The 22,488-nt window shown below is 39.4% G+C and overlaps 4 protein-coding genes across 4 annotated transcripts; all 4 read right to left on the bottom strand.

The window, feature by feature from the left end:
• Nucleotides 1-1,151: 1,151 nt before the first annotated feature.
• LOC143882651 (putative glutathione S-transferase) lies at nt 1,152-2,978 on the bottom strand. Its single transcript, XM_077386112.1, has 2 exons — nt 2,560-2,978; nt 1,152-1,780 (listed from the first exon to the last, which is right to left on the bottom strand). The coding sequence occupies exons 1-2, from the start codon at nt 2,872-2,874 to the stop codon at nt 1,436-1,438; spliced, it is 660 nt and encodes a 219-aa protein (XP_077242227.1). The 5' UTR covers nt 2,875-2,978; the 3' UTR covers nt 1,152-1,435.
• Nucleotides 2,979-7,308: 4,330 nt separating this feature from the next.
• On the bottom strand, nt 7,309-9,192 carry LOC143882650 (putative glutathione S-transferase). The gene is made up of 2 exons (XM_077386111.1): nt 8,689-9,192; nt 7,309-7,949 (listed from the first exon to the last, which is right to left on the bottom strand). Exons 1-2 carry the CDS (start codon nt 9,001-9,003, stop codon nt 7,605-7,607), a joined length of 660 nt encoding a protein of 219 aa, XP_077242226.1. The 5' UTR covers nt 9,004-9,192; the 3' UTR covers nt 7,309-7,604.
• Nucleotides 9,193-13,128: 3,936 nt separating this feature from the next.
• Nucleotides 13,129-14,710, bottom strand: LOC143882649 (putative glutathione S-transferase parA). The gene is made up of 2 exons (XM_077386110.1): nt 14,340-14,710; nt 13,129-13,600 (listed from the first exon to the last, which is right to left on the bottom strand). Exons 1-2 carry the CDS (start codon nt 14,652-14,654, stop codon nt 13,256-13,258), a joined length of 660 nt encoding a protein of 219 aa, XP_077242225.1. The 5' UTR covers nt 14,655-14,710; the 3' UTR covers nt 13,129-13,255.
• A 4,924-nt stretch (nt 14,711-19,634) lies between these two features.
• Nucleotides 19,635-21,459, bottom strand: LOC143882648 (putative glutathione S-transferase parA). Its single transcript, XM_077386109.1, has 2 exons — nt 21,029-21,459; nt 19,635-20,187 (listed from the first exon to the last, which is right to left on the bottom strand). The coding sequence occupies exons 1-2, from the start codon at nt 21,341-21,343 to the stop codon at nt 19,858-19,860; spliced, it is 645 nt and encodes a 214-aa protein (XP_077242224.1). The 5' UTR covers nt 21,344-21,459; the 3' UTR covers nt 19,635-19,857.
• Nucleotides 21,460-22,488: the final 1,029 nt, after the last annotated feature.

The following is a 22,488-nucleotide window of genomic DNA, read 5'->3' as shown; positions in this document are numbered from 1 at the left end:
GACGGGGATGGACCCGCCCCGCCCCGCCACGACCCATTTTAATAGGCAAGCTATTATTAATATCCTCTTATTTTAGTATTTTTTAAGTTAACAGTAATTATTTTTTTATACTAGTGATATTGGCACTACCAGATTTTTATAAGTGCACAAACACGGCTTGTCTTTTTCTTTTTTTAGGTGTTAAAAAGCTTTTTAAAGTGAGAATTTTTGTGTGATGTGGGGATGGGGATTAGGTATTCCCCGCGGGGCGGGGACGGGAGGGGAATGGTCCTTCCGGACGGGGACGGGGAATGCAACATCCGGCCCGGCCCGGCCCCGTTGCCAGCCCTAGATTTTATATGTTGTAAGGCTTGACAAGAATACCGTAGGGGTGCCGCCCTTGATATTGATCCAACAGCAGCTCACTTTTTGAGGATTTTGAGGAGCTGCTGTTGGATCACTTTTTGAGCAAGGACAAAGAAGAAGAAAAAATGGAAGAGGAATAATTGGTACCGGAAAAATTGAAAAAGAATTTCCTTCTTTCTACGGAGACCATTCTTCTTTCTCTCTCTTCTTCTTATTCCTCTTTTTTCGTCTTCTTCTTCTTTATTTTTCTTTCTCCTCATCATCTTCTTCTTCTTCTATTGATTTGTAGCGTCAATAGTGGTGCAACGTATACGGTAGACAATAAAAAATAGAAAAAATATATGACCCTAGAGAGGCAAAATAGAAAAATTATAAGTCCCAAGAGAGGCAAAATGGCCTTTTAGATGGTACAATGTGTAGGGACCCAGGTAGAACTCACCCTCAAAAGCTAGCAATTAAGGGGAGGGTGCCCGAATCCTTTTAAGCCCATCCACATCCACTCACTTATCCGATGTGGGATTAATTGCTTTCACCTATATTGCGAGTTTGTGACAACCATTGTGAGTACAAAACCTATTGTCTGACTCAAAATTACATTTAAATTAGTGTCCGATAATAGGTTTGGCGCTAACAATAGGTTTGGCATTTGGACTCAAAATCAATTCTCAAAATCCAAAACAGATAGGCCTTAATTCGGGACCATCGACCATGCAAGTGGCTAGCAAGCTGCCTAGAATGGGGAGAATCCAAGGACTAGGTTTGATAAGTGAAAGCAAAATATCAAGAATAATGAAACGATACGCATATTATTGCAATCTTTCTATCATTTATTATCCTGATCTTCCTTTCCTTCCCTACAGGGACAGACAAACTGAGAGGAAAAAAAGGAGAAGAAACAAAACAGAAAGTCAAAAATAACATTGGTACTTTTTAGAGAAGATAATGGGCACATCTCAACGCCAAAATTCAGATCTCCAAAAGGCTTATTACCCAAAACCATTCAAACCCCAAAAAGGACAAAGAACAACATATCCTTATTTCTACTACATATGCCATAGACCCTTGTGGTAAATGCATACATTTCCCTCTCTTACTCAACCCCAAATCTCTTCTTTAACATGGCCACAAGCTCATATATCTTTTGGGGGTCTTGAAGGGACTTTGAGACACTCTCCTTCTCCTTACACCTCTCCACCCATGCAATAATCTTAGGGCATTCCTTCTCTACACTGAAATTCCCACACGTCTCGTATGAGTAAAACCAGCAGGAAAAGGGGAGGAAGGCCACGTCGACTAATCCAAAGGATTCGCCTCCGAAATAAGGCTTCTCTCCGAGCTCCCCTTCCAACAGCTTCAAGCAATCTAAAAATCCCTTCTCACCTTCCTCTTGTTCCTCTCCTTTCTTCCACATAATTCTCGACCCATAATCAGATATCTGCGGAAAAGTAAACGTTAATGCCACAGTTTCATGTAACAACACGTTTTTTAATCAAAATTTCTCACTTCTTCTAAGTTGATAGAAGGTGAAAATATAACTATGAATCACTTGGACTGTATTCACATGGTAAGTCCCAGATGAATAAGTCCATGTGTTGTTCCAAGTTTGTGTTTTCAAAACTATCTAAAGTTAACTAAATTTTGAAATACATCTTTTAAAACCGTCAATATGTAAGTGATTTTTGGACTTAAGCGTGGGATCTAGGCCATAGGATCATGCCTAAGTGTGTTTCAACTGTTAGACTCGGGTGCGATGCGGATTGAGCCCAAAATTGATTAGTGATAAGGCTCTGTTTGTTCTGGATTTTGAGAAATCATTGTGAGTCCAAAACTGATTATCGACTCAAAATTAAGGCCCTGTTTGTTTTGGATTTTGAGAACCGATTGTGCAACCAAAACTGATTATTGGACTCAAAATTACATTTTGGTTCTATTTGTTTTGGATTTTGAGAACCAATAGCGGGTCCACAATTGATTATTGGGCTAAAAATTTAATTTAATTTAGTTTTGAGTCCAATAATCAGTTTTGCTTTCCCAATCGGTTCTCAATTCTTCCATAATCTAGCGAGCGTATAACATATATTAAGCCCATTATTAACACACCTATTAAAGCGGGTTCCCACAACGCTAGAGATAGATCATATAACGAGTTTCGGTGTGTGTTTTGATAAAAGAGAGAATTTTCCTTCCTGAAATAAAAAAGAGACAAAAACCCACCTTTTTGTCAACGAAATCGGCCCAGAATCTAGCATTAGCCCGTTGGTAAGGATCTTTAGGCAAGAGAGGGGATTTCTCGTTCCAAACCTCGTCTATGTATTGAACGATGATGAGAGATTCGCATATGGGCTTTCCGTTATGGATGAGAACAGGAATTTTCTTATGGATGGGATTTGATTTAAGAAGAAGGAGACTCTTATCTTGGAGATTTTCTTCCTTGTATTCGTACTCGACCCCCTTCTCTGCCAAGGCTATTCTCACTCTCATCCCAAAAGAGCTAGCCCACGCATCTAAGAGAATCACTTCGTTGCCCATTGGAAATCGACGATATTAGAATTAGAAAAAAACAAAGAGAAAAAGATCGAGAGGAAGTTAAAAAGATGGGGTGTGGGACTGAGAGATGAAGAGGTATGGAAGGGGAGAGACTGAATATATAGGTTTTTGTGAGGCCCTCTTTGGTCAAATGACTTATGAAAAGAAGTCATTAGCAGCTTCTCGGGTGACGACTAGTCAAAAGGCTCAAAACCTGATGGACAAGTAGGGGTGCAACTCACCAAAAAAAAAAAGTAGGGGTGCAACTCAGGTCGGGTTTGGCCGACCCAACCCGAGGAACCCATTTTTCCAACCCAAGCGACCCAACTCGACGCAACCCGATTTCTAATTCATGCACATTTTTTGTGGGCCCCACTGTTTTTTTTGCTCACATTCTTACACAGGCATCCACCATATAAAAACTCTTTGTAACTGAGCTGAAGGACAAATTTATGTTGAAATTTAAGCACATTTATAGCTTCAATGGGAAATGTATTCAGCTGAAATCGGGTTTTAAGCACATTTAATCCCATATCGGAATTGGAAATCGGGTTTTGGGTCGGGTTGTTCGACACCCCAACCCGACCCAACCCGATTTAAAAAAAAAAACCCCAACCAAACCCAACCCAACCCAAATTCGGGCTCAACCCGTTGGGTTCAGATTGAACCCGACCAGAGTTGCACCCCTATGGACAAGCAAGCAAGTTATGTCACTGCTTGCGTTAGAATGAAAATGTTCATGCCACTTTCATGAGTTTGTCTACAGTATCATGAAAAGCCAAGGCCGTATTGTCCTCTCGCCGTAATTTGTACCGACGAGTTTGAAATTGGAAACTACTAGATTTTAGGGAAAAGTATGCAATGTGGGTTGTAATTACCAGAAAGTATGGAATTCGCGTACTTTTTAAATTAATCATCAAGCACGATGATTCTTCAAAAACGGGTGGAAAAAAGACCCCAATACCATTCCGACATGATCAGAGTTCTCGTATGTTGCCTGCCTGACAAATTCACAACCCAACATAAATCATTATCTTTAAAGTAATATTTTTTTATGGTTTTGCTAGGAGTCATGCAGAAGGTATTTCGCAGTTGCACTGTTGCATGTGAGGGCAGCCACCTCATGTGAACCAAATGAATCAAACAAAATATGAGCGTCTGTAGCTGTTTTTTGGACTTCAGCGTGGGATCTAAGCCGTATGATCATGCCTAAGTGTGTTCCAGCTGTTAGACACGGGTGCGATACGGATTGTGCCCAAAATTGATTACTGATGAGGCGCTATGTTTGTTTTCGATTTTGAGAAATGATTTCAAGTCCAAAACTGATTTTTGACTCAAAAATCAAGGCCCTGTCTGTTTTGGATTTTGAGAACCGATTGTGAGGCCAAAACAGATTATTGGACTCGGTTCTATTCGTTTTGGATTTTGAGAACCAATAACGGGTCCAAAATTGATTATTGGACTAAAAATTAAACCTAATTATGAGTGCAATAATCAGCTTTGCTTTCCCAATCGGTTCTCAATTCTACCATAATCTAACGAGCGTACAACCTAAATCAAGACCATTATTAACACACCTATTTAAAACAATTAAATACCATCTCAAATGAAACCAAACACAAAACGAAGGAAGAAAAATGTAGGAATATATAATTGAAGCGGTTCGCACAATGCTAGAGTTAGATCATATAACGAGTTTCGGTGTATGTTTTGATAAAATAGAGAATTTTCCTTCCTGAAATAAAAAAAACTCACCTTTTTGTCAACGAAATCGGCCCAAAATCTGGCATTAGGCCGTTGATGAGGATCTTTAGGCAAGAGAGGGGATTTCTCGTTCCAAACCTCGTTTATATATTAAATGATGATGATAGATGACGCTCTCATTAGAAGACGTCACCGTTTCATATTGATGTCCACTTGTCGTGGATCCTACCGTCTATGTATATTTGTGACGGCCAAGATTTAAACGAACCCAAGGACTCTGGTTGAAAGGAAAATTTCAAATACAAACCAAACCAACTCTATAGAGGTGCCACCGTTCCAAAAAGTTTTTTAACACGTGTCAAGCATCCCTCCTTCTGGTTATTTTCGACGGCCAAAGATATAAACAAATCCAAGGTTTTGTCGGTTCAAATATACATTCAAACGAACCAAAAGAAGCCTTGTGAAGCGCTCCAATTTAACGGGCATTAAATACAAGGGGGGTTTTCTGTAATGAAAAAGGAACTTCTAAGGAAAATCATGTTGATGTCAGAAGGATATTGGGGTCTTTTTCCCACCTTTTTTTGAAGAATCACCCGTGTTTGATGATTAATTTAAAAGATACCCGAAATCCGTAATTTCTGGTAACTATTACCCACATTTTGTACTTTTCTCTAGATTTTATATGGAGGATGGCCGTGGATGCACGTGCAATCCGAAATACAGTGGGGCCCTGATGTAGACAGAGGGTGGGAAAAGCTTCTCCCTGAAGATCTTAACCCCCCGGATCATGGAGGTTTCTATGTTGTGCCGTCCATTTTAATCATCTACAGATTGGAGGGTTAAGATCATCCTATCGAGAAGATTTTCTAGGCACACTCTATCTACATCAGGGCCTGAAAAAAAGGGTGCAATTTGGGTCAGGTCGTGTTGAGCCTTTGCTAAAAAATGAATTGGAATCAATCCATACCCGACCCGATTTTAAGTTAAAAGCTCGACCTGAATTCCAAAAAATTGACCCATGTTGCACCCCTAGAGAAAGAGTGTTTGGATCACCCAATTAGTTTGGGCACCCTGTATTTTTGGGCTGCACTTGCATGCCATATAATTTTTCTTGAAACTACTCATTTCGGTGAAACAATAAGAAGATAATAGTCCAGTTGGCAATAGTTGCTCGACCCAACTTCGGGGCTTAAACGTCACTCTATTTATAATGAGATTTTATATGTTGTAAGGCCTTACAAGAATACCGTAGGGGTGCCGCCCATGATATTTGATCCAACAGCAGCTCGCTTTTTGAGGATTTTGAGGAGCTGCTGTTGGATCACTTTTTGAGCAAGGACAACGAAGAAGAAAAAATGGAAGAGGAATAATTGGTACCGGAAAAGTTGAAAAAGACTTTCCTTCTTTCTACGATTCTTCTTTTTCTTTCTTCTTCTTATTCCTCTTTTTTCGTCTTCTTCTTCTTTAATTTTCTTTTTCTTCATCATCTGCTTCTTCTTCTTTTGATTTGTAGCGTCGATCAGTGGTGCAACGTATAAAATATGACCCTAAAGAGGCAAAATAGCAAAATTATAAGTCCCAGGAGAGGCAAAATGGCCTTTTGGATGGTACAATGTGTAGGGACTTGGTAGAACTTGCCCTCAAAAGTTAGCCATTAAGGGGAGGGGGCCGAATCCTTTTAAGCCCATCCACATCCACTCACTTATCCGATGTGGGAGTAATTGCTTTCACCTGTATTATGAGTTTGTGATTACCGATTGTGATCACAAAACCTATTGCCAGACTCTAAATTACATTTAAATTAGTGTCCGATTATAGGTTTGGCGCTAACAATAGGTTGCCATAATCTCAAACGAAAAGGGCCTTATAGTTCGAATAATCAGTTTTGGACTCAAAATCAATTCTCAAAATCCAAAACAAATAGGCCCTTAATTTGGGACCATCAAGTGGCTAGCAAGCTGCCTAGAATGGGGAGAATTCAAGGACTAGGTCTGACTAGACCCGGCAAACGGGTAACCCAGGCGGGTACGGGTACGACCCGGGCGGGTACGGGTACGTGTAGCTTTTACCCGTGATTCTATGGGTAGCCATTTTATGTACCCATTTCTTACCCGGGCGGGCACTATACCCGCGGGTAACCCGGCAACTGAAACAAGTGTTATAGTTGCACAGTGTAATTTTGTACTTCTACAAGTGCATGTGATTCTTGAGCTTGTTTGGCTCATATATGAAAATTAGTGTATATGCAGCCATGGAAGTTCAGTTTCAGGGAAATTAAATAAAGCCACATTGATTTGAACTCATAAACTCCAAATACAAGATTCAGCACCTAATACAGAGCTTGATAGTAAAACTTGAGACTTGAGTGGTTTGATCCCAACCATTGAAATTTGGGTCCCACACACAGGGACATGTATGTGCAATTAAGATTGTTGGCCCCCCCACATAGTCTGATTGCCTTGACTTGTTTTGTTGGCCACCCAGAGTCTATTTTTTACTGTTTAGTGTTTAGGCCTTAAGTATAAAAAGTTGAAAACCGAATAACGGGTAACCCACGGGCACCAACGCCCGACCCAGACCCACCCGCTGGTCACGGGTATGGGTATTTTTTTTTTTGCGGGTAATGAAATTGGTAACCGTACCCCTGCGGGCTGGGTGTACCCGCTGGTACGGGTCCCATTTTGCCAGGTCTAGGTTTGACAAGTGAAAGCAAAATATCAAGAATAATGAAACGATACGCATATTATTGCAATCTTTCTATCATTTATCATCGTGATCTTCCTTTCCTTTCCTACAGGGACAGACAAACTGAGAGGAAAAAAGAAGAAGAAGAAACAAAACAGAAAGTCAAAAATAACATCAGTACTTTTTAGAGAAGATAATGGCCACATCTCAACTCCAAAATTCAGATCTCCAAAAGGTTTATTACCCAAAACCATTCAAACCCCAAAAAGGACAAAGAACAACATATGCTTATTTCTACTACATACGCCATAGACCGTTGTGGTAAATGCATACATTTCCCTCTCTTACTCAACTCCAAATCTCTTCTTTAACACGGCCACATACTCATAGATCTTTTGGGGGTCTTGAAGGAACTTTGAGACACTCTCCTTCTCCTTACACCTCTCCACCCAGGCAATAATCTTAGGGCATTCCTTCTCTACACTGAAATTCCCACACGTCTCGAATGAGTAAAACCAGCAGGAAAAGGGGAGGAAGGCCACGTCGACTAATCCCAAGGATTCGCCTCCGAAATAAGGCTTCTCTCCGAGCTCCCCTTCCAACAGCTTTAAGCAATCTAAAAATCCCTTCTTACCTTCCTCTTGTTCCTCTCCTTTCTTCCACAAAATTCTCGACCCATAATCAGATATCTGTGGAAAAGTAAACGTTAATGCCACAGTTTCATGTAACAACACGTTTTTTTAATCAAAATTTCTCACTTCTTCTAAGTTGATAGGAGGTGAAAATATAACTATGAATCACTTGGAATACATCTTTTAAAACCGTCAACATGTAAGTGATTTTTGGACTTAAGCGTGGGATCTAGGCCATATGATCATGCCTAAGTGTGTTCCAACTGTTAGACTCGCGTGCGATGCGGATTGAGCCCAAAATTGATTAGTGATAAGGCTCTGTTTGTTCTGGATTTTGAGAAATCATTGTGAGTCCAAAACTGATTATCGACTCAAAATTAAGGCCTTCTTTGTTTGGATTTTGAGAACCGATTGTGCAACCAAAACTGATTCAAAATTACATTTTGGTTCTATTCGTTTTGGATTTTGAGAACCAATAGCGGGTCCACAATTAATTGTTCGGCTAAAAATTTAATTTAATTTAATTTTGAGTCCAATAATCAGTTCTGCTTTCCGAATCGGTTCTCAATTCTTCCATAATCTAGCGAGCGTATAACATAAATTAAGCCCATTATTAACACACCTATTCAATGCAATTAAAAACCATCTCAAATGAAACCTACGAAGAAATACCTAGGAATATATTATTGAAGCGGTTACCACTATGCTAGAGATAGATCATATAACAAGTTTCTGTGTATGTTTTGATAAAAGAGAGAATTATCCTTTCTGAAATAAAAAAGAGACAAAAACCCACCTTTTTGTCAGCGAAATCGGCCCAGAATCTAGCATGAACACGTTCGTAAGAATCTTTAGGCAACAGAGGGGATTTGTCGTTCCAAACCTCATCGATGTATTGAACGATGATGAGAGATTCGCATATGGGCTTTCCATTATGGATGAGAACAGGAATTTTCTTATGGATGGGATTTGATTTAAGGAGAAGGGGACTCTTATGTTGGAGATCTTCTTCCTTGTATTCGTAGACAACCCCTTTCTCGGCCAAGGCGACTCTCGTTCTCATCCCAAATGGGCTAGGCCAGAAACCTAAGAGAATGACTTCGTCCGCCATTAGAAGAAAAAAAAAAAAACTTAGAAAGGATACAAATACTCGAAGAAGAACAATCGCGGGAGGAAGAAAAGATGGTGGAATGTGAGCGATTGAGAGTTACAAAGAGAGGGATAAAATTTATAGGTTTTAGGGAGATTACATCGAGTTCCTTTTTTTTTTTTAACTATAAAAGAGATGTCACTGCATGTCTCACAACTCTCCAATGACGTTTACTTAGAATATTTAAAACCCGATCACAAGAGACGTAGTCCACGCATCGAAAAGAGAGAGATGGAGTGCTATGAAAGGATTTTTAAGTAGAAATGATTTTCTAGGCACAACCTATTCACATTGTGGCCCAACAAACAAATGAGTAGCTTGGATCATCGTATGAGGTCGGCCCCACCGTACTTTTTTTCAAAAAATAGTGGACCTTACAGCCACACACCATATAAAAACTCTTTAGAAAGACAAGTGGAATTTGGTTTCCTGGTTCTTAATTACCCATCAATCTATAAAACATGTTGCAGATAGAAAACCCATTTGAATGGGCTGATTTCGGGTGAGGTCCTTGGTCACCCCGAGCTGAAATAGCCTCCAATATGCTTAACATATTAGAAAATGAAGTAAAAAAATTGTCTACATCAAGGGTTAACAAATAAGTACCATAAGCATATTAGACGTCACCTAAGATCACATTTGTCTTTTTTTTAGTCAGCTTATGGCATTGGAGAGGCGGAGAGACTCAAGTTGGGATTTGTCGACGGTCTGCAAGTAAATGTTGCTAAATAAGTAAATGTTGCTAGATATTATGCAGAAAATATACTCTTGGGGAAAGGAATATTTTAGTAATTCTATTAGACACCATATTTGACTTAATTGGCTTGTCCTTTTGCATGTGACAACACCAGTTTTTTTAAGTAAAATGGGTTCCCCTTTCTTCTACCAGCCCTCTAACTAAAATTATTTTTGATAACTACCGAAATGCTAATTATGGCTATGTATTTTTTATACTAAATTTTTATATTTTTTCAATAAAATCCCCTTTTTTAGTTGTAGCTTGGGTGTTTGATGAATTGTTTGAAAGATATGTGTTAGGTTTAACTTTTCATTTGGGTGTTAAGATTCCTTTTTGCCTCATTTGTTTACTCCCGGTGTTTGATGAATTGCTTGAAAGGGTTTTCTTAGGTTTTCTGTTTTCTAACTCTTAAATTAGGGGAGGTATGACTAACGGTCTCGTTTATTGCACACAGTTTCCGCAAGTTCCACTGTTCACCGTTTGTCAATGGCTTTTGGCAGAATTTTATAAACTTTATTTAACTTGGGAATGGGATTGTGGTTCTTTTTTTTTTATGGTTTTTGTGGCTGGTGATGGCCCCTTTGGGTGAAGTTGTGGATTATGAAGGTGAAGGTGTATATTTGAATTGAGTTCAATATGGTGTTGTGATTTGGTGGGAATTTTAATATGTGGACTACATAAACAAAATCTCATAGTGTAACAATCTCTGTTTCAAGATAACCTTAGTGCCCTTCAGAACAGCTCTTCATTTTGATAGTGTGTTACGTACCTAGATGGCCAACCTGGGTTGAATAAATTAGTTTAGATTTGTGTGAGTTTGTTATGGGTAGCACTCCCTCTTTTCATTCTCCACACACCCTCTTCGTTTTTAACCAAATAGGAATCATATCTTGATCTCTACACCCCTCTTTTCCATCTTCAAGACATTGGTAATTAGCTCTTACACCCCTTCTTTGTCTTTACCCAGATTTCCATTACCAAATTTTGATATTTGCACTCATCCTTTTAGAATCTCCTTTGCACCCCTTTACATTGTCCCGCAAATTTCATATATGCACCCTTTCATGCTATGTCCCATGTTTCAAAGTTTTGTATTATCGTTAACGGCTGCTAATGTTGCGCTCTCTCCACTTTTTTCTTTTGTCTCTCAATTTCTCCTTTTCTATCTGCAATCATTTCTTATCTTTGGTTTATTCCAGTTGATGTATCTCTTCAAGGTGCGTGCCTGAAATAGTAGCTCTACTCAGTTGAGGGGCCACGATTTCTTAAGGTTCGTGCCTAAGTAGTTTCTGATTCCACGAGGATCGTCACAAAAATCATCCAATAATGTCTTGCTCGTTGAGGCTTCCTTTTGCCCATCGAGGTTTTGGTCGATAGTGACCCACTGTTATGAGGTTAGGTATTCCAAAAGCAGCCTATAATAACTCGTGCCATCAAGGCTTGAGTTCGATTCAGCCTACTGAGGCTCTTTGCGACACATCAATAAAGTGGCACCTTCGGCAATCAACATGAGTCATCATCATCGGCTGACATTCGGCAGCAAAATTGGGGGTATTCATCGTCAAATTTTGTAGTGCCTTTCAAATCAAAGGAAGCAAAGGATGGGAATTCTAGTGGAAAATTTTAATTTCATATCGGGAAATTTTATTGTAATCAAACATATATAGATTTTTCTATCCGCATAAGTTTGAGGGGACATGTTCGGGTATATCAAATCTTTGATTAGATTAGATCTGGTTGTTGATTTGATTAGGTATGAAGGCTATATTAAGTAACTAGATTAGATTATGATTATCTTGAGTAACTAGATTAGATTAGCATTATCTTGACAAATATTGCATATCTCTTTCTATATTTATCTTCTTGAGTGTTCTATATGAATACTCGTTAGGCTTGATTGTAATCTATCCAAGAATTAATAGAAAATGTTCTCTTAAAAAATGATAAGAACTCACCCTTAAAAGTTAGCCGTTAAGGGAGGGTGCCCAAATCCTTATTAGCCTATCCACATTATTTCACTTATCAGATGTGGTTACTTCCACGTGGAAACCCCACCAGTATCATGGATGAGAACGTCAATCAATAACCTATATGATGAAAACAAAGACTGCAAAATGTGAAAGGTGAACGCGTACCTCCGATAAGAACAACCGAAGAACAAAAAGAATTAAAAGAGTAGAGATAAGGAAGGAAGACGGAGAGATGGGATTGAGCCTCTAGCTCATTGGGTCAGGCCTCTGTTCTTCAACCTTGACGTGGGAGGATCAATCCTAGCTTACCTAACACCACAAACCCCCACCCAAACCCCCAATCTCATTTATCTCATTTCATGGATCCGACATAAAAATGAGATTTTTGTTAATGTGAAAGCAAATCAACAGGGAAAATGACAATTGTGGTGCGCGGGGGGGGGGGCATCTAAATGTGCAGCCCATTGAAAAAATAAATGAAAGAGATAGAGAGAGAATTGGAAATGGATATTAAAGGGGCTTTTTGGTCTTTTTCTCATACGCCATAACAAGACGAGAGATATTTTTTAAAATTGATCTTCTTTGATCATTTTACCATTGAAAAAAATGGTAAAATGGGCTGCACATTTTCATCTAAATGTGCAGCCCATTGAAAAAAAAAATGAAAGAAATTGGGAGAGAATTGAAAATGGATATTAAAGGGGTCTTTTGGTCTTTTTCTCATAGGCGACAACAAGATGAGAGATTTTTTTTTAAATTGATCTACTCTGATCATTTTACCAAAAACAGTGCAATGAAAAATTCACCCCATATTTTTCAAAATGGATGATCCAGACAGCCCATTTGATGGGCCACAACATAAATAGGTTGTGCCCCAAAAAACCATTTCCATAGGATGAATCTAACCATCTGATCTAAAAAGGGAATCACATTATGGAAACTTCTATAGATCGGACTATTGGGATCATCCTATGGAAATGATTTTTGGGGCATAGCCTATTTACATTGTGGCCCATCAAATGGACGGTTTGAATTATCCTATGGTGTGGGCTGTACAGTCCGTTTTGAAAAATATGGGGTGAAGTCATCATAGAAGGGGGTGAATTTATCACCGCCCCCCAAAAAAAACCCCAAACAAACAAACAAACTCTTTCCAGCTCCTTAAATAAAGGGTAATGATATCAGCACAACCATGTTTTGATATATCCACCAATGCGTCATGTCTTCTAGTAATTAAGGAGCTGTCAAATGCTTTTTACAGTTCCCAAAAAGCTCTCAAAAGGCAATTAAAAAGAAAAGACAAGACAAGCCTGGTCTGAGCAATTATTAAAACATGGTTGCGCTGATATCATTTCTGTAAATAAAATGGGAGAGAAAAAAGCCAAAGTATAATTAGTTTTATTGATGATAACAGCATCTCATTACCAAATCCCAAGCTCCAAAGGCTTTATTACAAAAAACCATGAAAACTAAGAAAACAAAAAAGAGCAACACATCCATAACTCTACTCGATTCCTCGCCACTTCTTTAATGTGCCCAGAAACTCGTAAGCCTTGTGGGGATCTGGAAGTGTCATGGAGACACTCTCCTTCTCCATGCACCTCTTCACCCAACCCATCAACTTAGGGCACTCCTTCTCTATGCTGAAATTCCCGCATGTCTCGTACGTGTAAAACCAGCAAGATAAGGGGATGAATGCAACGTCTAAGAAGCCAAAGGTATCGCCACCAAAATACGGCTTCTCTCCGAGCTCTTCTTCCAACAGCTTCAAGCACTCTATAAATCCATTCTTAGCTTCCTCTTGAGCCTCTCCTTTGTCTGTCCATATCCCAATCCCATACTCAATTACCTGTGTAAAACAAAATGTAAATGTGGCATTTTGCAGTGTTGAAGTATAAATGATGAAATAACACCAACTCTAACAGCTTAATCTTTTGGAGTAATTAGTTGTTTCACATTGTATTAGAGCTAGGGAGGGTCTTGGGCTCAAAACCCAGGAACTCCTTCATATTAAAAATCCATATGTACTACCAACTCAAAAAAGAGGGCACACGTGAGGGGGAGTGTTAAGTATAAATGATCGACTAACACCAACCCTAACATCTTAAGCTTGGGAAATGATAAATGCGCCCCTTTTTCATTACTTTGGACACCCGGCTACAGTGTACTAAGAGTGCAAAGGGGCTGATGTACTCCACATTTAAGGAACAAAGTGATCGACCTGATTGCCACGTAAAATGCAGCTGGGTGTCCCAAGCGATGAAAAGGAGTGCATCTATCATTTCCCTTAAAACTTTTGGAGTAATCGGTTGTTTCACAGCTAGTTTATACATGAATTCTGATGTGTAATTTGAAAAAAAAAAAAAAAAACGGATTATTTTTTAGGGAGATGATTTCAGCACAACCATATTTTGATACATGTGCGCTCCTATCTTGTCGTTTAGTATTTAATTGGCTTGTAAGTGCCTTTTGGAAAGCATAATAACAATTATAAAGCTCTTAAAATACTAAAAGACAAGCTAGGTGCGCCCATATATCAAAAAATGTTTTTGGTGAAATCGTTTCCCTTTTTTCTTCCTTAAACTAACCTTCTTGTCAATGAAATCGGCCCAGAACCTTGCTCTGGCCCGTTCATAAGGTGCTTGGGGCATTAAAGGAGATTTTCCCTTCCAAACTTCGTCGATGTACTCAACTATATTGAGAGATTCACAGATTGGCTTTTGCTTATGAATGAGGACAGGGATTGTCTTATGGATTGGATTCGAGTTCAATAGTAGGGGACTTTTATCACGGACATTTTCCTCTCTGTATTCGTAAGTGACCCCTTTCTCGGCCAAGGCGACTTTCGGTCTCATCCCAAATGGGCTCGCCCAGAAACCTAAGAGAATGACTTCATCTGCCATTAGAGGGAAAAAAACTTAGAAAAGATAGAAATACTTGAAGAACAATCCCAAAAAGAAGAAACGATGGTCGACTGTGAGGGATGGAGAGGGGAGGGATGGAATTTATAGCTTTGGGTGGGTTGGGAGGGAGTCTCCAATGACGTTTGCAAACTTTAAAAGAGATGTCACTGCATGTGTCAGAACTCTTCTCCAATGACTTTTACTAAGAATGTTTAAAACTCCGTCAAGAGGGCAGCAGTATATTCAAGACAAAGAGAGATGATGAGAGGCATTAAAGGATCATTAATGATTTTCCAGGTACAACCAATTTACTTTGTGGCGCATCAAATGACCGGTTTGGATCACATAATGCACTTTTAAAAATAAGCACATCATTAATGACTTTCCAGGTACAACCTATATACTTTGTGGCGCATCAAATGACCGGTTTGGATCACATAATGCACTTTTAAAAATAAGCAAACTGGACTTTAGGCCCCCCACACCATATAAAAACTCTTTAGAAAGACAAGTGCAATTTGGTTTAGGAAAATGTTATCAGCACTACTATATTTTGATGAGGGCACTCCTCACTTTATTAAAAGTACGGTATGGCCCGCACCATAGGATGATCCAAACCGTCCATTAGATGGGCCATAGCTCAAATAGGTTGTGCCTCAAAAATTATTTCCATATTTAATCCTAACCCTCCGATCTATCCGATCTGAATGTTAGAGTGTTGATCCTAACCCCCTATTGATCGGAGGGTTAGGATCAACCTATGGGAATAATTGTTTGGACACAACCTATTTAGGCTGTGGCCCATCTAATGGACAGTTTGGATCATCCTATTGTGCCGGCCATACCATACTTTTAAAAAAGTGAGGAGGGCCCTCGTCAAAATACAGTAGTGCTGATAACATTTCCCTTTGGTTTATTCGTGAAATTATTTAAAACCTGGTAAAGAGGCAGCAGTCTATGCAAGAAAAAGAGGGAGATGGAGAGATATGAAAGGATCATTAATGATTTTCAAGGTAAAATCTATTTGTATTCTCCCACATAAATCCTAGGAAAAAAAAAACCCAGCAACCAAACGGAGCAGATAGTTGTTACTTGTTACCTATAAGTCACATAGAAAACCAATTTGAATGGTCTGATTTCGGCTGAGGTTATTAGTCGCATCGAGCTCAAGCAGCCTCCAATATGCTTAACATGTTAGAAAATGAAGTAAAAAAAATAACAAAAAATGTCTTCGATCAAGGGTTAAATTTACAACCAACTAAGTACCATAAACATATTAGCCGTCACCTAAGACCACATTTGTCTTTTTTAGTCCGCTTATGGACAAAATAACTAAACTAAGATATCACATAGAATTGGAGAGGTGGAGAGACTCAAGTTGGGATTTGTAGGACGTCCTGAACGGTACTTAAATAAATATATATTGCTAGATATTCTGCAAAAGGGATTTGGTAGTGTTAGAGAAAATATACACTTGAGGTGAATGAATATTTTAGTAATCTTATTAGATGCCATATTTGACTAATTGGCTTGTCCTTTCGCTTGTGACATCCTTATGAACCAGTTTTTTTAAAAGTAAAATGGGTTACCCTTTTTCCTAGCAGCTCTCTAACTACAATTATTTTTAATAACTACCCAAATGCTAATTATGGTTATGTAATTTCGATACTAATTTTTTATTTTTTATTTCTCAAAAATGCCCTTTAACTCTAATTACGCCCTCTCCATTTCAGATTTTGATAACCGGTTGCCAGTCATAAACCTATTATTGGACTCAAATTTAAATGTAATTTTGAGTCTAATATTAGGTTTTGGGGTTACAATCGGTTGTCATTATCTGAAATTACATGTGGATTGTAGTTTCAACTTTATTATCTTTGGAGTTGGGGCGCACAGTCTAGAGACCGTTTTGCCTCGTTAGTGGCGTAGGAGTTTTTGGTGCATGACTAAAATTTGCAGTTCGAAAACCTCCTCACAATCAGAAGCATCAACACTACTGTCTGCTAACATCTCAGCTTCATCGTCTATGCCATCTTCATCAATAGGGTCAGAGTGACGGGTTCGCAAAAATGCAAAACTTCATTCCACGGGTGACAGAACCAATGAACCATATATAGTCCATGTGATTTAAACCATAGTCCACGTGATTTACTTCCTAGCTAGCGTAGTGTCTGTCTAGGTAGTAGTAGGTTAATATTTGTCCAATCGCTAGACACCAACAAAAATTTGTCTGTCTAGGTAGTAGTAGGTTATTTGCAGATGAAGTTCTCTTGTTTGTAGATGCTTCTGCTAGTTCGGCGAAGGGAATCAAGGATTGTTTCAATCGTTTCAAGCAGTGCTCTGGTTTGGAAGTAAATTTAAACAAAAGTGAGGTTTTTTTCTCTGAAGGAGATATCAGCAGTAGGGGGGCCATCAAAGACTCTCTCAACATACCTCAAGGCCATCTCCCCATCAAATATTTAGGCCTTCCTCTCATCACTTCAAGGCTCACTGCAGCTGATTGTGCTCCCCTCATTAGCAAGATCCATAAGAGAATTGCTGCTTGGTCCAACAAACTCCTATCTAGAGCTGGAAGAGTCGAGCTCACTAAATCCATTCTAAACTCTTTTCACCTTTTTTGGGCAGCATCTTTTCACCTTCCTGCTGGTATTCTGGAGAAGATTGAAATTTTTTTCAGAAATTTCATATGGGCTGGTCCTTCCCTTCAGAAATCATATCACCCAATTGCTTGGGACACAATCTGCTCCCCAAAGGCTGAAGGAGGATTGGGGTTACGCAAGTTAAAGGACTTAAATCAAGCTGCCAATATGAAGCAGATATGGAGCTTAATCAAGAAGAAGAATTCCCTCTGGGTTTCTTGGTTCCATCATAAGTATGTAAAGAAGAGGAATTTCTGGACAATTAACTATCCCAGCAAAATGTCTTGGGGAGCTCGGATAGTTTTTAATTGCAGAGAGGCAGCAAAGAAGTCCATCTGTTATATCATTGGCGAAGGACAGGGTATCGATTTCTGGACTCAGCCCTGGCACCCAGATGGACCTATCTTAGATCAGTACCCTGAAGGAATAGAGCTAAACGCTATTCATCCTCGGACTTCAGTTCATCAAGTTCTCCACAAAGGAACCTGGGATCCTATCATGTTGCATAGGCTCCCCTCCATCAACCGGATCCTCGAGAAAGCCCTGATTATTCCAAATATTGAAGATGAACCCATTTGGAAAGATACCTCTGATGGTTCTTTCTCTTTGAAAAGTGCCTGGAATGGCATTAGAGAGCACCGAACTAAATTAGTTTGGACCTCTTCCATCTGGTTCAAGGGGCACATCCCCAAAATGAGTTTTATATCTTGGTTAGCCCTCCATCAAAAACTCAGCACTCGTGATAGGCTATCCTTCCTTGGCCCAGCTAGAGCAACCAGATGCCCATTGTGTTCTGCTGAACCTGAAAGTATTGATCATTTGTTCTTCAACTGTTCTTTCTCGGCCTGGATATGGAGAAATGTGCTGAGGCAATTCAATCACAGAAGAAACCCAAAAAGAAAGCTCCTGGTTGAAGAGGAATGGATGAGAACCACTCACCCTGGTTCAAATCAACTCTCAACTGCTATCCGAGTAGCTTTTACTTCCTCAATTTATCATATTTGGCTAGAGAGAAATAACAGGATATATGGAGGTGCCAGTATGCATAAGCAAGTGATTCTCAATAATATCCAGCATATCATCAGAAGCAGGTGCATTTTCCTTGGGCTCGATAGCCATAATAGTTGCAGAGATTTGGCCTTCTTGAAGGCTTTTGATCTTCCCATGTTCAACACTAAAAAGCCCGCCAGGAGCTGTAGGTGGGAGCGTCCACCGCCATGGTGTATCAAACTCAACTGTGATGCTTCTTTGGCGAATTCCTTAGCCTCCATTGGTGGACTTCTTCGTAACTCAGAAAGCTCTGTTCTAGCCTTATTCTCAAAGGATATGGATTTAATGGCAATCCAGGAATTGGAGCTTGAGGCCATCTTTCATGGTGTCTCATTGGCCTCCCCCTCCTTCGACATCAAGCATCTTTGGATTGAATCCGACTCACTCTTGGCGGTAAATGTTATCAAAGGCATATTCCCTTGTCCGTGGAGAAGGAGGCAAGCTCTAGCTCATCTTCAAAATACCCTCTCTAGATTTGAATCATGGAGGGTGTCCCACATTTGGAGAGAAGCAAACTGTCCAGCAGATTTCCTTTCAAAAGCTGACTGCCCTTTAAAGGGTTCCTGTTTGCTGGGGTTGTCCCTTCCTCATCCTCTCATTGACTATGTTAAAGAGGATGATGAAGGAACTCTCTACTTTAGACTGTAATTTCGTCGCCTTCCTGTTATCTGGTTTTGGGGTCTGCCTAACCCCGATTACTAATCAAAAAAAAAAAAAAATTTTATTGGATGAGAATAGTCAATAGATATCTGTCACCCAATGACTGCATAGACATTGCCCTACTGATAGATAGATATTTACCCTAATAATAGACAGACACTATATATACTAAAAAATAGACAAACTATCTTGAGAAGTGAAACACAGGCACTATCGCTCCATTGCCAAAACTTTTGATCAATCCACCGAATGGGATGTTTTTTTTATATCAACTAGGGGCTCTCTAGATGAGGCATTTATTCTTTTCATAAATTTGTAGTCATGTAGCGTAATTACTTAGACCACCATTTCAACATTATTTTATAAGACTTTTGTCACAAGTTTTTAAATAAATTTTTGACTTCTTTTTGCCTGAATTCAAAAATTATTACAGAAAGTGAAATAGTAAGTGGGCTCCGTTGTCAACAAGGGATTTAGCCATCATTAGAACAAGAGAGCAATCCCGCATAAGATCGGAATCCGCATATTATTGCATCCTTTCTATCCTTTATTATCGCAATCTTCCTTTCCTTTCCTACAGGGACAGACAAACTGAGAGGTAAAAAAGGAGAAGAAACAAAACAGAAAGTCAAAAATAACATCTGTACTTTTTAGAGAAGATAATGGGCACATCTCAACGCCAAAATTCAGATCTCCAAAAGGCTTATTACCCAAAACCATTCAAACCCCCAAAAGGAGAAAGAACAACATATCCTGATTTCTACTACATATGCCATAGACCCTTGTGGTAAATGCATACATTTCCCTCTCTTACTCAACCCCAAATCTCTTCTTTAACATGGCCACACCCCAAATCACTTCTTTAACATGGCCACAAGCTCATATATCTTTTGGGGGTCTTGAAGGGACTTTGAGACACTCTCCTTCTCCTTACACCTCTCCACCCATGCAATAATCGTAGGGCATTCCTTCTCTACACTGAAATTCCCACACGTCTCGTATGAGTAAAAGCAGCAGGCAAAGGGGAGGAAGGCCACGTCGACTAATCCCAACGATTTGCCTCCGAAATAAGGCTTCTCTCCTAGCTCCCCTTCCAACAGCTTCAAGCAATCTAAAAATCCCTTCTTACCTTCCTCTTGTTCCTCTCCTTTCTTCCACAAAATTCTCGACCCATAATCAGATATCTGCGGAAAAGTAAACGTTAATGCCACAGTTTCATGTAACAACACGTTTTTTTAATCAAAATTTCTCACTTCTTCTAAGTTGATAGAAGGTGAAAATATAACTATGAATCACTTGGACTGTATTCACATGGTAAGTCCCAGATGAATAAGTCCATTTGGGTTGTTCCGAGTCTGTTTTCAAAACTATCTAAAGTTAACTAAATTTTGAAATACATCTTTTAAAACCGTCAATATGTAAGTGATTTTTGGACTTAAGCGTGGGATCTAGGCCATAGGATCATGCCTAAGTGTGTTTCAACTGTTAGACTCGGGTGCGATGCGGATTGAGCCCAAAATTGATTAGTGATAAGGCTCTGTTTGTTCTGGATTTTGAGAAATCATTGTGAGTCCAAAACTGATTATCGACTCAAAATTAAGGCCCTGTTTGTTTTGGATTTTGAGAACCGATTGTGCAACCAAAACTGATTATTGGACTCAAAATTACATTTTGGTTCTATTCGTTTTGGATTTTGAGAACCAATAGCGGGTCCACAATTGATTATTGGGCTAAAAATTTAATTTAATTTAGTTTTGAGTCCAATAATCAGTTTTGCTTTCCCAATCGGTTCTCAATTCTTCCATAATCTAGCGAGCGTATAACATATATTAAGCCCATTATTAACACACCTATTCAATGCAATTAAAAACCATCTCAAATGAAACCTACGAAGTAAAACCAAGGAATCTATAATTAAAGCGGGTTCCCACAACGCTAGAGATAGATCATATAACGAGTTTCGGTGTGTGTTTTGATAAAAGAGAGAATTTTCCTTCCTGAAATAAAAAAGAGACAAAAACCCACCTTTTTGTCAACGAAATCGGCCCAGAATCTAGCATTAGCCCGTTGGTAAGGATCTTTAGGCAAGAGAGGGGATTTCTCGTTCCAAACCTCGTCTATGTATTGAACGATGATGAGAGATTCGCATATGGGCTTTCCGTTATGGATGAGAACAGGAATTTTCTTATGGATGGGATTTGATTTAAGAAGAAGGGGACTCTTATCTTGGAGATTTTCTTCCTTGTATTCGTACTCGACCCCCTTCTCTGCCAAGGCTATTCTCACTCTCATCCCAAAAGAGCTAGCCCACGCATCTAAGAGAATCACTTCGTTGCCCATTGGAAATCGACGATATTAGAATTAGAAAAAAACAAAGAGAAAAGATCGAAAGGAAGTTAAAAAGATGGGGTGTGGGACTGAGAGATGAATAGGTATGGAAGGGGAGTGACTGAATATACAGGTTTTTGTGAGGCACCTCTTTGGTCAAATGACTTATGAAAAGATGTCATTAGCAGCTTCTCTGGTGACGACTAGTCAAAAGGCTCAAAACCTGATGGACAAGTAGGGGTGCAACTCAGGTCGGGTAACCCATTTTTCCAACCCAACCCGACCCAACTCGACGCAACCCAATTTCTAATTCATGCACATGTTTTTGTGGGCCCCACTGTTTTTTTGCTCACATTCTTACGCAGGCATCCACCATATAAAAACTCTTTGTAACTGAGCTGAAGGACAAATTTATGTTGAAATTTAAGCACATTTATAGCTTCAATGGGAAATGTGTTCAGCTGAAATTGGGTTTTAAGCACATTTAAGCCCATATCGGAATTGGAAATCGGGTTTCGGGTCGGGTTGTCCGACACCCCAACCCGACCCAACCTGATTTAAAAAAAAAACCCCAACCAAACCCAACCCAACCCAAATCCGGGCTCAACCCGTTGGGTTCAGATTGAACCCGACCAGAGTTGCACCCCTATGGACAAGCAAGCAAGTTATGTCACTGCTTGCGTTAGAATGAAAATGTTCATGCCACTTTCCTGAGTTTGTCTACAGTATCATGAAAAGCCCAGGCCGTATTGTCTTCTCGCCCTAATTTGTACCGACGAGTTTGAAATTGGAAACTACTAGATTTTAGAGAAAAGTACGCAATGTGGGTTCTAATTACCAGAAATTATGGAATTCGGGTACTTTTTAAATTAATCATCAAGCACGGGTGATTATTCAAAAACGGGTGGAAAAAAGACCCCAATACCATTCCGACATGATCAGAGTTCTCGTATGTTGCCTGCCTGACAAATTCACAACCCAACATAAATCATTATCTTTAAAGTAATATTTTATTATGGTTTTGCTAGGAGTCATGCAGAAGGCATTTCGCAGTTGCACTGTTGCATGTGAGGGCAGCCACCTCATGTGAATCAAATGAATAAAACAAAATATGAGCCTCTGTAGCTGTTTTTTGGACTTCAGCGTGGGATCTAAGC

The sequence above is a fragment of the Tasmannia lanceolata genome, unplaced genomic scaffold (assembly GCF_043159265.1).
Source record: "Tasmannia lanceolata isolate RefF3 unplaced genomic scaffold, GAP_Taslan_0.1 ptg000008l, whole genome shotgun sequence".
Lineage (NCBI taxonomy): Eukaryota > Viridiplantae > Streptophyta > Magnoliopsida > Canellales > Winteraceae > Tasmannia > Tasmannia lanceolata.
Note: the sequence above shows the minus strand (reverse complement) of the source record. Positions and strands in the feature narration are given on the sequence as shown.

Excerpts from the sequence above, each read along its gene's own strand:
- LOC143882651 (XM_077386112.1), bottom strand. The coding sequence starts at position 2,874 with ATGGGCAACGAAGTGATTCTCTTAGATGCGTGGGCTAGCTCTTTTGGG. Across the intron at positions 1,781-2,559 it reads CCGATTTCGTTGACAAAAAG|ATATCTGATTATGGGTCGAG; the intron begins GTGGGTTTTTGT and ends ACTTTTCCGCAG.
- LOC143882650 (XM_077386111.1), bottom strand. The coding sequence starts at position 9,003 with ATGGCGGACGAAGTCATTCTCTTAGGTTTCTGGCCTAGCCCATTTGGG. Across the intron at positions 7,950-8,688 it reads CCGATTTCGCTGACAAAAAG|ATATCTGATTATGGGTCGAG; the intron begins GTGGGTTTTTGT and ends ACTTTTCCACAG.
- LOC143882649 (XM_077386110.1), bottom strand. The coding sequence starts at position 14,654 with ATGGCAGATGAAGTCATTCTCTTAGGTTTCTGGGCGAGCCCATTTGGG. Across the intron at positions 13,601-14,339 it reads CCGATTTCATTGACAAGAAG|GTAATTGAGTATGGGATTGG; the intron begins GTTAGTTTAAGG and ends TGTTTTACACAG.
- LOC143882648 (XM_077386109.1), bottom strand. The coding sequence starts at position 21,343 with ATGGGCAACGAAGTGATTCTCTTAGATGCGTGGGCTAGCTCTTTTGGG. Across the intron at positions 20,188-21,028 it reads CCGATTTCGTTGACAAAAAG|ATATCTGATTATGGGTCGAG; the intron begins GTGGGTTTTTGT and ends ACTTTTCCGCAG.